This window comes from Haliotis asinina, chromosome 4 (assembly GCF_037392515.1).
Source record: "Haliotis asinina isolate JCU_RB_2024 chromosome 4, JCU_Hal_asi_v2, whole genome shotgun sequence".
Lineage (NCBI taxonomy): Eukaryota > Metazoa > Mollusca > Gastropoda > Lepetellida > Haliotidae > Haliotis > Haliotis asinina.
In genome coordinates, this window is record NC_090283.1 from 59688964 (window position 1) to 59704556 (window position 15593).

General features: G+C 36.6%; 1 protein-coding gene across 1 annotated transcript; it reads left to right on the forward strand.

The window, feature by feature from the left end:
• The first annotated feature begins 1192 nt into the window (after positions 1–1192).
• LOC137280692 (synaptonemal complex central element protein 1-like) lies at positions 1193–14250 on the forward strand. Its single transcript, XM_067811908.1, has 9 exons — positions 1193–1250; positions 1398–1472; positions 3173–3220; positions 9970–10024; positions 10301–10390; positions 10682–10745; positions 11320–11386; positions 12322–12433; positions 14117–14250. Exons 1-9 carry the CDS (start codon positions 1193–1195, stop codon positions 14235–14237), a joined length of 690 nt encoding a protein of 229 aa, XP_067668009.1. The 3' UTR covers positions 14238–14250.
• Positions 14251–15593: the final 1343 nt, after the last annotated feature.

A 15593-nucleotide genomic window follows, 5' to 3' on the forward strand; every position in this document is an offset into this window, starting at 1 on the left:
CACGGCGGAGGACACCAGAAATGGTCAAGGGCTTCATTTAGCGTGATGAGCGAGTAAATTAACCACTACGCCGCGAAATAACAATGACAAGACAAGTTTATTTTCTCAAAACCATGCACGGTGGTACAAGAGAATAAAGACGTACACTAGATACAATACAATAATGGTGATATCAGAGGGATATCTTATTTAACGTTTTGTATACAATATTTATATATTATATATTTTTTGACAATTTCTTTAATTCTCACTTGAAATAACATCTGATTTATATTTGTTTGTTCATGGACTTACCCTAAACCTTGAGGTGTTGGTCAAATACAACAGAACTGTTTTAATAATTTAACTCCTACACAGGTGTATCTTTCTTTGTCTTTGTCTCTGTCTCTCGACGCGTTTCTAGTCGGGTTAACAAACCCGTGTGGTTTGTCATATTATATCAATACTCATTAAATCAGCAGGGGAAATATAGGTTGTTTACCTACCTGAGCCTCTAGAAAATATCTGGAAAAATAATAATAATATTGACACAAGTCCGAAAGTAATCCCAACTGGCTTTCTTCGAATAAACACCGTTTTCGACATACTGCTATGTACAGTAGGTTGTAAAGTTATCGTTCAGTATGACACGTATCCTCTCAACGCTCATCTGGTGCACAAGGTGCGAACCTAAGAGTTGGCTGCGGAGGCAGGTGTGAGCATGTCAAACTGGTAAAAGATATAATTTCAGATAAGGAGACGCAGATGGGTGGTGAAAGGTTGATTCGATTGTTCTTCATCTTGACAAGGTTCAAAGGATGATTTACTGCTAGTTTCAGTTTAACACATGAAATACTCAAATGTAAAATAAAACTGTTAAGTCATATCAACGCTGCTCAAATCGAAAGCCGAACATGTACGACAAAATTACCTATTGCGCGCAATCTCTCCCTTTTCAAGGGCCCGCAGACTTCTTGAAAAAATATTTTATGCTACAAAAGTGACAGCATTAGGCTTTCGTACTTGAGAGGCGCCGTCTGTCACTTTTCAATGAAGCGTACTGTAGAGCTCCACGAAAGGGCTATCGGTGCGAGGAGCTGGGAACGTTGTCCTTGTGATTTCCGGTTTGGCATGTCGTCTGCTGCGAAAGTTTTCGAAGCCGATTTTTAAAACCTATACAAGTTTTGACTTTGTGAATCGTCTCGATTTAAACATGTCATCAAATTTCAAAGTTGACTCGCTTCTTATAAGCCTGAAAGATTTGCAGAGTGGTGTGTAATCATCGTGAGAGACAGTTTTAATCAATGTGGTATCATTAACAATGGAGTTCTTGGGTTCTTATAATATGGCGTGGAAATTATGGCCAATATCTAACAGGTTCAGATGCTTCTATTTCATGAATATACATTTTCTTTCAGAAAAGAATTGTTTAGAGCAGAAGCTCAACAAATGTCGTGAGAAAAGAAGACAATGTGAATGCGAACTTGAAAGAGGTAAGTTAAGTGTTTGAAGATATTCTTTTGAAGTGACTCACTCTACGCAAGCATTACTTTGAGAAAATAGTAACACCCCTAACACTTCTTCGAAACTCTTATCACCCAGATCATAAATAATCAACTGTGAAAGACTAGGTAATTTACTGTTAATTCTGTTGTACATAAAAACTGAGGCTGATAGAGAACCTTCAAATGTATTGATACAGTGTATTGTGTTATAGAATCTTAGATCAACATATCAATTAAGTACTAAACAAGATAATAATAAAAGCTTATTTTGTAGTCATGTGTACAGATGGGTAAAAGATACATATAATCATTTTCAACACACAGGGCCATTACGGACCGAAAAGACACGTAGGCATAAAATTACAAACATTCTTTTAAAAGAGCACATTCTTTAAACTCAACCTGTACAAACCTCTCCTTACCCATCTTTCACAACATCCAAATACAGACTTACCAACTCAGACAGACACCCAAACCAGCCACCTTCCATACCTGTCACATCTATATTGTCTGCAATCATATCCCCCCCCGTGTACAATCCCAAATCATAAGATTAACCATTCCACGCCTCACACCACACCAACACACTTACACACTTAAGGTCAAACACTTTCTTCATATCAACAAAACACAAATATGATAATAACCTGGACATCTTTCTGTTGTATTTTTGTTAAGGACTGTAAGTGATCTTGGCATGGGTGTCCATTGCGGGATCCATTCTGCAGTTCTGTTAGATAAGTGTTGCTTTTTAACCAGTTATTACATATTTTAGGATATATTTTGTATGGAACACACAGCAGTGTAGTTCCTCTGTAATTGGCCAGTACTCTTGGCTCACCCTTTCCAGATTTTGGGATAGGAGTGATGACATCCTCATAAAAAATTACCAGTTAGGAAAACTGAATTTCTCTATGTGCAACAAAAGGTGCCCTTTATGCACTTTACTCACTTTCCAGTTTAGGAAGGTTTGAAAGGTTCAACCCAGTGAAACAATATTAGTGGAAGCTGTTTAATGTGGCCTCTGTCCAATCTGGCAGGTTGTCAACACTGGCTTTGAATCTCAGTCCCGTCCGTGGCTAGAGCATTTATCATCATTTAAAAGGCTCTGCATACCAACAGCTGTCAATTCCATATGCCCAAATATGTGTTGATACAGTGATAACAGCACTGTCTAAAAGGGCACACAGTCAGTAGTCAGTCAGATGTGTATTGTTACCAGTTAATCCTTTGATGAAACTACATGGTTACAAAGTCAATTTAATCTGACTTCAGTATGGGTATACTTGTACGTGTGATTTGACATTTTTTATTGTCAATGTGTACTGTAACTGAGAGAGCCACATATGATACAACAATGTATATGAGAGTGACAAAACTGGTGCAGTTCTAGTCGTAGGTAACCATGTCAGCTCCACAATCCAGCACTATCTACCGGACTATATCTTCAGTCCTAATGAGGTTTAGTCAACTTCCCGTGTAGTAGCAATACCTGAGATCCCAGAGCTAATGCTTCTTCAAATTTTAATATTGACATGTAAAATGATGTTGCCATTTAACATTGTGAAAGAAAGAACTGTAGAGGTGTTTACATGTAACTTTATATCAAAACAGAGATAGATTAAATTAATGTTCTTCACTAAACCAGGAAAAGTCATTGCTATAATTAATGTTTTATTCAATTTAAGTTGAAGGCAAGATGATGCAAGTCAGTGATGTGCATCGCAAAATGGTCGGTAAGTACACCAAAGGAAATGACTAGTATTTTAGTGATTTTCTTCCCTTATTGCTGTGAATGTTATCACAACAAGGACCTGTTTTAGCTGAATATCTGTATATCTGATGTTTTAATGAATATCAAATTTCCTTAGGCACCCGTGGCGAACCACCTCCTCGTGGTGGGTGCTTGGTAACACTACAAGCTCGCCAACCCCTGTGTGGATCCGGGTCAGCTAGGTCCATAGCACCCAATTGCTGGTCGCAAGGAGCGGCCGAATCGGGCAACCTGTTTGCTGTGGATTGCGTCCCGTGTCGGTGGAGAACGGGATCATGGTGGTTGAGGGCAACTGGGCCTTTAACCATTTTCTGTTTGCCTAACACACCACTCTGGCCCTTACTTCACCTAGACGGGTGGTTGAATGGGCCCGATTCAACCAATCAGCTGGTCATGCCAGGCCCTGTGCATGGATTATATGTATGTCATTGCACAAATTATACTTGGACTTTTAATTTCGGTCTTGGCTGAATTATTCATCGACCTTTTCTGGTTTTGGAATGTATTTTTGAAGTTCTGAACTTTGCCTAGAGTCTTATGCACAGAATTCGGTGGCTCATGGGCCAATCTGGTGGATTAATTATTTATAATTCTTCTGCTGGAGTATATCATCCGAGTATCCTTGGTGCTGCAAGCTGGAGGCCCGCTTGCCTTATCATTGCTCTTGTGATACTCCGTGGTGGGTGGGGAACTCGGATCATGAACCATATTACACTAACCATGGCTTATGAAATTCCACCCAAAAAAACAAAACGTCCCCCTGAAACTGACCCTGATGATACTGACCACAGACCATCTGGATAGATTGAGTATTGGCTGCGTTTCCTTGTGACTGAGACTCCTGACAAGATACCATGAAAGCTGAACGCATTTGCTGTATCCAGGGGTATTCAAGGTGTTGCTCGGGATGTTAAAAACATCAGACGCTTATGTTCGGATGCACTGCTAGTTGATTGCGGGAAAAAGCAGCAATCAACCAACCTGATGAACATTAAATCTTTCGTAGGCATTACGACCAAGGTCTCTGCTCACAAAAACCTTGAACACAAATAAAGGTATCGTCAGAGATCATGATCGATTGTTTGATGATACGTCAGACCTTGATATAGTATCAGAAATGAAGGATCAAGGTGTGCTTTATGTCAAGCGCTTTTCAACTCGGAAAAACAACGAAACCATCAAAACTAATAGGTATCTTTTTACTTTTTCATGTCCAATTGCACCCAAATCAGTGAAGGCAGGCTACTGTAACATTCAAGTTGACACCTACATTCCCAATCTGCTCAAATCTTTTAAATGCCAGAAATATGTAGATGGTGTAACTACTTACACATTGTGTGTTGTGTGTGCTCACTGTGGTGAGAAAACAAACACACAACAGAAGATTATACTAGTGATTTTAAGAAATGCACCAACTGCTCAGGCAACCATTCCTCATTTTCTAAACAGTGTCCTATTTGGAAAGAGCAAATGGAGATAAACAAAATAAAATTTACTCAAAATATCTCTTTTCCTGAGGCAATGAAACAGGTAAAGAGATTTGATCTTCCAGAAAGTTATGCTACAGTAGCAAAAACATTATCTGAGTCTACCTATAAACTAACAAAATCATCCACAGGCTGCCAAACTACCTTGACTTGGGTAAATTGCAACTCTCCACAGCTTTTGTACCCTGCTATATCATCTCAGACTGAGGAATCACTTCCTAGTACATCAAAGTCTTCTTCTGATCACAAATCATCATCATCTCAGTCACACTCAAAGGCTCAATCGACAGCTGATATTCAACAAACTGTTAAAAGTAAACCTAAGCCTAAGCCTGCTGCTTCAAAACAAACAAAGTGGCAGAGCCCCAAATGAGACACAAAATAGAATTCAGTTCTTTAACAAATATTGGTCTCTCGAAGACATGGACATGTCTGAAAACATCCATTCTAGGGCACATAGCACGTTGCCCTCTAAATAAGTGGAGGTTAGATCCCCAATAAATCCCCCCAAAAGATGGTTTAGTCCAACAATATTGTACCGTGGAACTGCAGAGGAATGAGGACTAATTTACATGAATTACAGTTATTAGTCGACCCATGAAGGTCCAGGGGTAGAATAGGCCTTCAGCAACCCATGCTTGCCATAAAAGGCGACTGTGCTTGTCGAAAGAGGCGACTAACGGGATCAGGTGGTCAGACTTGCTGACTTGGTTAACACATGTCATCGGTTCCCAAATGCGCAGATCATTGCTCATGTTGTTGATCACTGGATTGTTTGGTCCAGACTTGATTATTTACAGACCGCCGTAATATAGCTGGAATATTGCTGAGTGTGGCGTAACACTAAACTCACTCACTCACTCACAGTTATTAGTCCAAGATTTTACACCTTCTGCGATCTGTCTCTAAGAGACATATTTAAAACAAACAGATACATTTGACCTTCATCATTTTAATTCTTATCATTGTTTTTCACCTCCGGGTGAAAGGGCTACTGGAGGATCATCCATTCTAGTCAGACAGGATGTTATCCATTGCCCTGTTTCAGTTATTACTAATATGCAGGCTGTTGCAGTGAGAATTACTTTACGTGTAGCGTTTACTCTATGCTCTCTCTATATCTCTCCATCTTCGACATTTGCCAAAACTGATGCACAAGCTCTATACGATCAACTCCTGCAGCCCTGTATTATAATGAGAGATTTAAATGGGCACAACCCACTCTGGGGTAGTGTAACTACAAACGCTAAAGGTAATTGTTGGAGGACTTTCGTTCTGACAATGATTTATGCATTTATTATGAAGGTTCCAACACATATTTACACCCTGATACAGGGGCCTATTCTGCTCTCGACCTGTCACTCACAAATTCAGAACTATACTAAATGACTTTGAATGGTTAGTCCACAATGACCTCTGTGGAAGTGACCATTTTCCTACTATACTAAAATCTGTAACTCCATCTGATTTCCGTCCATTATCAAGGTGGAATTTTAAAAAGACTAACTGGGCTTTATATGAAACACTGTGTGCTGCAAAACTTAAACCTGAATGTTTTATTGACGCTCCTGATGCTATTAAATGTTTTTCGGATGTACTGTATTCCATTGCTGATGAGTGTATACCAAATTCCTCTGCAGTTCCACATATTCGAAAACCATGGTTCAACGATGACTGTAAACAAGCTAGGAAGGCAAGGAAAAAAAGCAGAACATTTTCGCCGCCATCCTATGATGCATAATTTAAATAAAATCAAAATTTTAAATGCTAAAGCGCGGCATACTTTTAAACAGAACAAACGCCAATTTTTGCAAAATTATGTATCCAAAATGAATTCGCTGACACCCATGTCAAAGGTATGGAACATTGTCCAGAAAATTAAAGGAAAAGGTACTAAATCTTTGTCCATCATCTTGAACATGGAGATCTAATACTTACGGATAAATCAGATATTGCAAATAAACTTGTTGAAACTCTCGCTAAACATTCCTCTTCTTCTAATTATGTGCCTAAATTCCAACACTGTCAAAAAACAAGAAAAGAAAACTGTTAATTTCAAGTCAGATAATGGTGAAGATTATAATGAAACATTTTCTGTTAATGAACTCCATACTGCTCTTGATCAAGCTCCCGATACTGCTACAGGAGTTGATAACATACATTATCAACTTCCGAAGCACTTACCAGAGTCATGTTTACAGACGCTGTTATGTATTTTTGATTATATTTGGACTTCAGGAAATTTCCTTCCTCATGGTGTGACGCTGTAGTAATACCAATACCTAAACCTGGATGTGATCATACGGATCCATCCAATTATCAATCAATTTCATTAACAATCTGTGTTTGCAAGACCATGTAACGCATGATAAATAATCGACTTGTTTGGTGCTTGGAAACAAATAACCTTATAACAGATATACAATGTGGTTTCTGTAAAAACAGGAGAACTGTCAGTCACTTAGTGCATTTGGAATCATTTGTAAAAAACGCGCTGATTAATAAACAACATGCTGTGTCTATCTTTTTTGATCTTGAAAAAGCATATGATACAACCTGGAAGTGTGGTATTTTAAGAGATTTACATGATTTCGGTTTGCGAGGTCGTTTGCCTGAATTCATAGCCACCTTTTTGAATAACAGACAATTTCAAATCCGAGTGGGCCTACCCTGTCTGATCATTACAATCAGGATCAGGGTGTTCCACAAGGCAGTATTTTGTCTGTCACCCTTTATAGCATAAAGATCAACAGTTTATCAAAAAGTTTGAAACGATTTAATAGATGGATCGTTATTTGTGGATGATTTTAATATTTCTTGTCATGGGAAAAATATGCATACTATTATATATGCATACTAACGGCAACTGCAGCTTTGTTTAAGCAAAATAAATAAATGGTGTCTTGAAAACGGCTTTAAATTTTCTAAATCGAAAACTTACTGTATACATTTTTGCAGAAAATATAAGCCACATATAAAGACCCAGAATTATCTCTAGATGGCACTCCCATCAAAGTTGTAAAGGATGCCAAGTTCTTGGGCCTAATATTTGACTCAGACTTAACATTTCTGCCTCATATTAAAGTCCCTTAAAACTAAATGCTTGAAGGCTCTTGACTTGTTTCCAACTCAAAATGGGGAGGAATTCAAGCGACCCAGGTCACCCTCTTACACCTAGATCGATCACTGGTCCATTCAAAAACTTGATTATGGCTCCATCGTATATGATGGAGCCTTCAAAAGCAACCTTAAACTTCTTGATTCTGTCCACCACCAAGGTTTAAGACTTTGTCTTGGGTCTTTCCGAACTTCACCTATTGACAGTCTTTACTTTGAGGCCGATGAACCATCTCTTACACATTGTCGTATAAAATTATCCTTACAATACATTACTAAAATATACTTTAATGGATCTAACCCTGCCTCTATGAGGACTTGTACGACAAGAAGTCTTCTCTTGTTCCACCTCTTGGGCTCAGAATTAAACCCTTTCTTTCTTCAGCCAGCATTGAGCTGGAAAATATAGCTCCCTCCCGTCTTCTTTCTTCTCCTCCTTGGCAGATGGTTAGGCCACAAGTTGACTGAACATTGACTTCATTTAAAAAATCAGAAACTAATGGCTTACAATATAAACAAGAATATAATCAATTAAAAACTAAATATAGCAATTACAAACCCTTATTTACAGATGGTTCAAAGGACAGTGGTGCAGTAGCTTGTGCCACTGTCATTGGATCCAGAACAATATCTTCTAGAATTCAAGATAACAGTTCAATTTTTGCTACAGAAGCAAATGCCATACTAACAGCTCTTAAATGTATTCAAAGACACTCTAAACATAAACAGTGTATAATCTTTTCAGACTCTCTTTCTTGCCTTCAGGCTATTAAAAATTTGTCTTGTAAACATCCACTTTTAATTGAAATTATTGCATTGTATAATAATCTTGCTACTGGCCAATATGACATCATCTTCTGTTGGTTATCCAACCACTTAGGGATTTCTGGTAACCCATTGGCCGATCTTGCTGCCAAGACTGCACTCAACAAATGTGTGACACCACTTCTTATTCCATACCCTGATTACAAAGCTAGCATTAGAACTTACATCCGTGATCTGAAGCAGAAGTGGGACACCCAAGTAGGTATAAATAAATTACATGAAATAAAACCGTATATTGGTTACACCTTCTTGGGCTGTCAGTCCAGATTTGAAGGTTATTTTACGACAATGTCTTATTGGCCATACAAGATACACTCATCCATATCTGTTAAAAGGTGAGGATGCTCCGTTTTGTATCCCTTGTGATGAGAGAGTCACGGTCAAGCATATCCATCATAAGGGATAAGTATTTTACAGTTAAAACAATTAAGGACCTTTTTAACACAGTCAGTGCTCATTTATATTTATTAATTATTGGTTTTTTAAAGGAAATTGATTTCTTGGTTGAATTATGAGTAATATGTTCTGTAAATAGATGTATTTTAATGATTGGTAGTTTAGATTAGTAACTTGAATTGTTAGTGGCTGTACCCTCAAAGGGCTGTTGAAGTATTGTAAAGTTATTGTCCTCCTGAGAGGGTATGTAAGTCCCAAAACATTCCAAGTACATTTAGACTTTCCACTGTTTTTAATCGTAGTATATGTGTATTTTTAATTTATGGCTGGAGGTGACTAAATTGCTAACATCTGAGGGGATGGTGTAAATCCAGCTAGGGTCCATGCAGGAAGCAAAGGTACTGTAAGTCCCCATGGTCGGTAGTATGGTGATCTACCTTCAGTTGTTGGCAATCTAAAGCCTGTTTTTATGTTGTATTGTCCGAATAGTGATATTAGTTTTAACTTACCACGCTAGCTTTAATTCTAATTGTGATATTCTAGTTGTTTTACTGTCCTTCGTCTACAGGTTTTACAATATACATATAGTCCTTTTCATTGTTAAATGTTTTATTTTCTTATATTCATTCATTCTACAATATCAGTATTACTTGTTCTTGTCACGATATGGCTGAAATAATGCTGATGTGACGTTAAATATTAACTCACTCACAACACAATTTCCTTATGATAAAATAGTCCCTATTGAAGTTCATGGGTTTCATCTCACCTAATAAGAGTCAGTTTATCTTTGAAGGCTTCAAACAAGTAGATGCTACAATCTGCAGGATTATCATTTGAATATTCATGAACTGAAATATCAAATTGCAGTAATTTGACTTTACAGAAACACTGAAAGTTGCCCAACTGAAAGTTACACAGACACAAGGACAAACTGACAGGTAGGACATTTGTTTAAAAAATATATCTATATATTAAGAAAAGTCATAATATGATATTAATTTCAAATGAATTAATATTGAAATTGTTTATGGAAACTGAAATCAAGATCAATTGGTGAACAAAATGTTTCCTATACCCCTATTTCTGCTGCTTGCAAACTGATGCAAAATGTATAAGAATGAACACGTAAAATGAAATATACAATAGTAAAACTGTAACCTTGAACATTCTTTTTTATGGGAGATATTATATTTGCATTTCTTCCTCAACTCAAGTTTGGAAGAAGCCAACCAGAAGAGAAGGGATAGAATCGCTGACATCAATAAAAACATTGCAAATGAGAAGATAAAACAACAAGAAAATGTGTAAGTTTTCTTTGGCAGACAACAGTATTTCAAAAATAGAGATTGGGTATTCTGTTATAACTAGGCCTATATACAACAATGAACATGATACATGCCTAATTATTTGTAAAATAGTACTGCTGACTCTTTTATTTCTTTGTGGTGTCATTGTTATTTTCTTGAAATATCAGTGCTAAAATATGAAGAAAAAAATGATGAAACATTTTCCATTACATCCTGCATTTTTGAAAACGAAGAGGGCTGTAATACTTATTTCACTTAGCAAATGATCAAGATTTTGGTGCTTTTCAGAAACAGTTTTGAAGACAAGTTATCTGAACTTACAGAAGAACTGATGAAGGCACGAGCACATTATGTAGGTATCATAACAGATTCATCATCAGTTTTAACAATTTTGGAGGAAATAGACTCATTATCGTGTGAAATTAGACTTGGAGGGTATTTTTGAGTATTTGGTACACATGAACTCATTTCAAACAGAATTAACCATGTTATCATCACAATTCCATGACATTGACAACTCACTCAGACATGCAAGTCTAACATCTAAATATGTTTATTGTTAAGGTTGGTGCTGAAGTCATGTGATAGTTTGGAGCTCAAGTCTCATTGTGTATTTACTTATACAGGTGCCTAGTAGGAAGTACTACACCATTTTTAAAATAACTCATATTACGTGTTTCCTGTCGAACAACCAAACTGTTCGCAGATATTTCTTATAGTATGTGAAGACAAAAAGCAGAGATTTTTCTATCGAATGTCAATGACTGCATTCATATAAGACTTTGATTGTACTGATATATATGTCTGTTTGTGTTATGACATAAGAACTACCTTCTTCAGTAGTGAAAATGAAAAATGTTGTTTTGAACAGTGGCGTATGTATCATTTTAAGAATTCATTTGTTTTAATTCTCTTCTCTTTCTCAGAAAGACGAAAATCTTCACAATGAACTTGTATCTAACAAGGAGAAATTGGATGAACTCACAGAGACCTGTATGTTTCTTTAAAAACTAATCCCAGTTTATTTCAACTCATAAAATTGAAAAAACCTATATAATGCAGGGCTCAATTTAGTGCTTTCTTACTTGCAGTGGTGCAACGAAATTTCATAACCTAGTTATGAGTCTAACCTGCACAAGGAGCAAGTATCTCCTAGGATATATCATTTTGACAGTAGATTTTGCACAGTGCCCTGACAGTGCTATAACATCATGAACTTGATGCTGTGGCATTGCTGCAATGCAAATCTAATGCAGTGCTGTGTTCAGAGATGTACATTTTTCACTGAAAATTATTGAAGAATAATTTTGGATGATAAATATAATGTCACCCTCATGTCTACTAATATCAGTTGTATAAACAGTTATTGATAAAGGTAAAACTATCCTCAGCAAGCCTTGGTTATTTGTTACTTTATCAACTTGTGTTGATATATTTGATACCAGTATACACTTGGGTGAGATCTATGTAATGGAAATGTAAAACTTTAGGCAAAAAAGGAAAAAAAAACAATAACTAAAAACATTCAGCACCCACAATATATGTCAAATTTGGGATTTCACTTTCTTAGTAAAGTACAAATTCTAGTACTGTTTTGGTTGAGTCCCATCAGAGTCAGGTACCTAATCGCCAGCACACAAAGTCAGCGGCCTAGCCCACTCTGCTCCATGGGAGTAGTGCCAATTTAGTGGAAGTCGCAGTGGCTGAGTGGGCTAGGCGGCTGACTTTGTATGCTGGGGTTAGGTGCCTGACTCTGAGGGTGCGGGTTCAAATCCCGAAAAGGACTCAACCAAAAGAGTACTAGAATTTGTACTTTACCAAGAAAATGAAATCCCAAATATGACATATGTTGCATTTGAGCACACACCTTAAATATATGTATGTTCATATTGGCTGATTTACCTGATTCGCATGATTTCTATACATAGTTAGAAAGAGGAACCAGGAAGTGGATACACTGGTAGATGCCTTCGAACAACTCAAGTCACAGGCAGATGAAAAGGATCATGAAATACCAGAGGAAACATGCAAGCATATTTGGTAAGCCATTAAGCAGCTACCCTTTCTGTTATTCATGTGTATGACCTTGTGATATCTAGTAATGATAAATTCTACCATGACTTCAGTAAATACTGGATTGTGATTGGTTAATCAAAGTCATCCGGAGGTATATAATCACGTTATATACCTCTGATTTTCCAACATGTTAAGTATTTGTTTAAAATCTGAATAACACAGTAATGGTAGAATGGAGATAAACATATTGTGTTGGAAAATCAGCGGTATATAACAAAATTATAATAGCTCTAACTTTTGTATTTATACCTCATGCTACGCATTCAGTTTTAAATCAAATTTAGAGCTATTATAATTTCGTTATGTACCTCTGATTTCCCAACACAGTATGTTTATCTCCGAAGTATATTTAGTGAAAACCCACCACCATAGTTTAAAAACTACATCATCCAGATCATTATCCCTTTAATCATTATCAAAGCTTTGAAGATTTCAGCATGTTAAGCTGCATTATAAGCTTGTCAACACAGTGTTTCAAGAACTGGTCACTTGGTTTTCTTATTCATCACCAAGCTTCATCTTGGCAAGGCCGATAAAAATTCATCTTAAACTACCTTCAGTTTCATTACTTTTTAAGTTTAATTTGATAATTTGCGGCGGGTAATTATGTCACCTTAGTGACAATGCTTGTTCTGTTTGGGTACAGTCAGCTAAATGCTATCACTAAACAGAAACAGCTGGAAGTGTTTTATTTACTTCCCTAAGAGAATTTATGTCTTAACATGAATACATCCTTTCATAGCATTGCCTTTTTGTGTTGATCATGATGATGTCTAATACTGCATATCAATGTACACAGGTAGAGACTGGTTATGTATTAGTTATGGTTATGACTGATTATGTATGTAGTGTGTGACATTACTATGTATTAAATTTGCATTGTAGATATTTCATTTATAGATGTAGTTTAACATTCAGGCTTAATATCCTACATTTTGTTACAAACAATATAAAGCTTACCAGCTTCACTGGCTTGTACAGTATATAGAGGATACTAAATCATCTTCCGTGCAATACCACTTTTATTACACGAGTCAATGATTTGGTATCAAACGAGCGAAATGGAGTTTGATACTAAATCTTCCGTGAGTTAAATAAAAACAGTATTTCATGGAAGCGAGTCTAGTTTTCTGTTTATTACTCTCCAACATAAATTGATAGAAACTGCTGCGACTATGGCACAGTGTGAGGACATTGTGACGTCAAAACTGCGAAGCGTTATGATGTCATACATCTAGCAGTATTACACTAGTGTAATATTGCCATAAAAATATTGCACTGCATTATCTTCCACAGGAGAGTAATAATTTTATGTAACTAATTACAGGGGCAGACACCGCTTTCGGAGAAAGAAGGATGTTTAGTTCATTTTCAATCCATTTCACGAGAGATTCAATGGTCATTTCAGTAGAAAAGGTGGGTGTGGTACCCCTGTACTACCACCACACCCCCACCACACCATCCCCCTCTGGGTCTGCCTATGACTTACAAGTATGTTATCCATACAGATTATTACTGTCATACTACATGTATAAAGTAACTATGCATTACTTACAACCCCACACCAAGTCCATGACACATGTACATGAAAAGTTTTCATAAAGAAGTATGGTTACCTCCACAAAAAATGTTGTGTGTTTGTTGCAGGCAGATGATGAAGGATGAGAACCAGACGATTCACAGTTACTTAAACCAGCTACAAAAAGACCTCAAGGTTATTCACGACTCAACCCTTTCTCATGAAACCAACAAAATGGCAGTAGATTAATATTACAACTGAAGGCTTATGAACACAAAAATATTTACTTACTTAATAAGCACACGTTTTAAAATGATTGATACATTTAGACAATTTTCATTTACTTCAGAACCTGCCATGAACGTTCTTCATGGATTATCTCAGTCGTAAGTGTCAGCCATAAATTCAAGGTAGTATTAGGTACCACATTGGTAAATGTTTGGGTGTTAAAAGTTTATGAGTTCTTCCTTATTTTATTCAAGTTGCCAATAAATGTTTATAAAATAAATGTTTTACCCTGTATAATTAAATGAAAATGTCATTCTCCTAATATTCTTTACTTTAATCAGCCTGAATGACAGAAGTTGATAATATTTGCACTATAAGTGAGTAACTTCTTTGGTGTTTTAGAAGTTGGGAAGTACAATAGAGACACACTTTCTGGATAACAACTTCTTTATTTCATGAATTCAAAGTTTTCATACAAGTTCTTGTACCTGCTGGATAATGGTAGACAAATCTGTATTGAAACATAACACTCAAAAAATTGAAAAGAAGTTGTTAACCATAAGTTTGTCTGTACTAGGAGTAAGTGAATTTGGTTTATGATTCTTTGAAGAGTATTTCAGTTTGATCACAGCATATTGGAGTGCAAGAGCCAATTATTAACAAGTGTGTTATATAATGTTTGTGAGTTCCGTAATGAATATGGAGATGGAAAATAATATGTGTCTGATAGGGCTTGCCTCAGACACTGTTTTCATTAAATCAGTGTGTATGCCATGGGACTGATCATCTTCCTTGATAGACTGTTGAAGGGATACAAAATGGTGAATGATTTCAGAATTGTCGTAAGATTAGGATCAAAACAGAAGAGAATTTTGGTTAGCGATACTTCTCCAACAAATGTTGATGACACAGTACTATTTAATATTTGTGTTATTTTCCAAGACTGACATCTGTACTATAAACATAGGTACAAACATATGTACATATATAGACACAAGTGGGTAGGATGGGCTCTTCGATGTGAGATAGGCAGTTGTCATTTACATTTCCCTTGACATGTGATCGGGTTATTTGTAAAAGAACCCTGAACCCAAAATAATCGATTCCTCCTTATGCTGGAAAATAATTATGTGTCTCCAGGATTTATCTCTAAATATGCAATGTTCACTGTACATGTTTGATGTTATGTCAAAATGGTTAATTTTGGTTCCCAGACAATTGTTTGGCTCCTCCTTTCAAGAGAAAGTGTCAATGTTACAGCAGCTGTAAGGTAGCAATAAGCATTAGCATTAGCATTACGCTGCTTTTAGCAATATTCCAGCAAGATCACACAGTGGGATACACCAAAAATGGGCCTCACACACGTTTGGAATAGAA

Excerpts from the sequence above, each read along its gene's own strand:
- LOC137280692 (XM_067811908.1), top strand. The coding sequence starts at position 1,193 with ATGTCATCAAATTTCAAAGTTGACTCGCTTCTTATAAGCCTGAAAGAT. Across the intron at positions 1,473-3,172 it reads TGAATGCGAACTTGAAAGAG|TTGAAGGCAAGATGATGCAA; the intron begins GTAAGTTAAGTG and ends ATTCAATTTAAG. Across the intron at positions 12,434-14,116 it reads GAAACATGCAAGCATATTTG|GCAGATGATGAAGGATGAGA; the intron begins GTAAGCCATTAA and ends TGTTTGTTGCAG.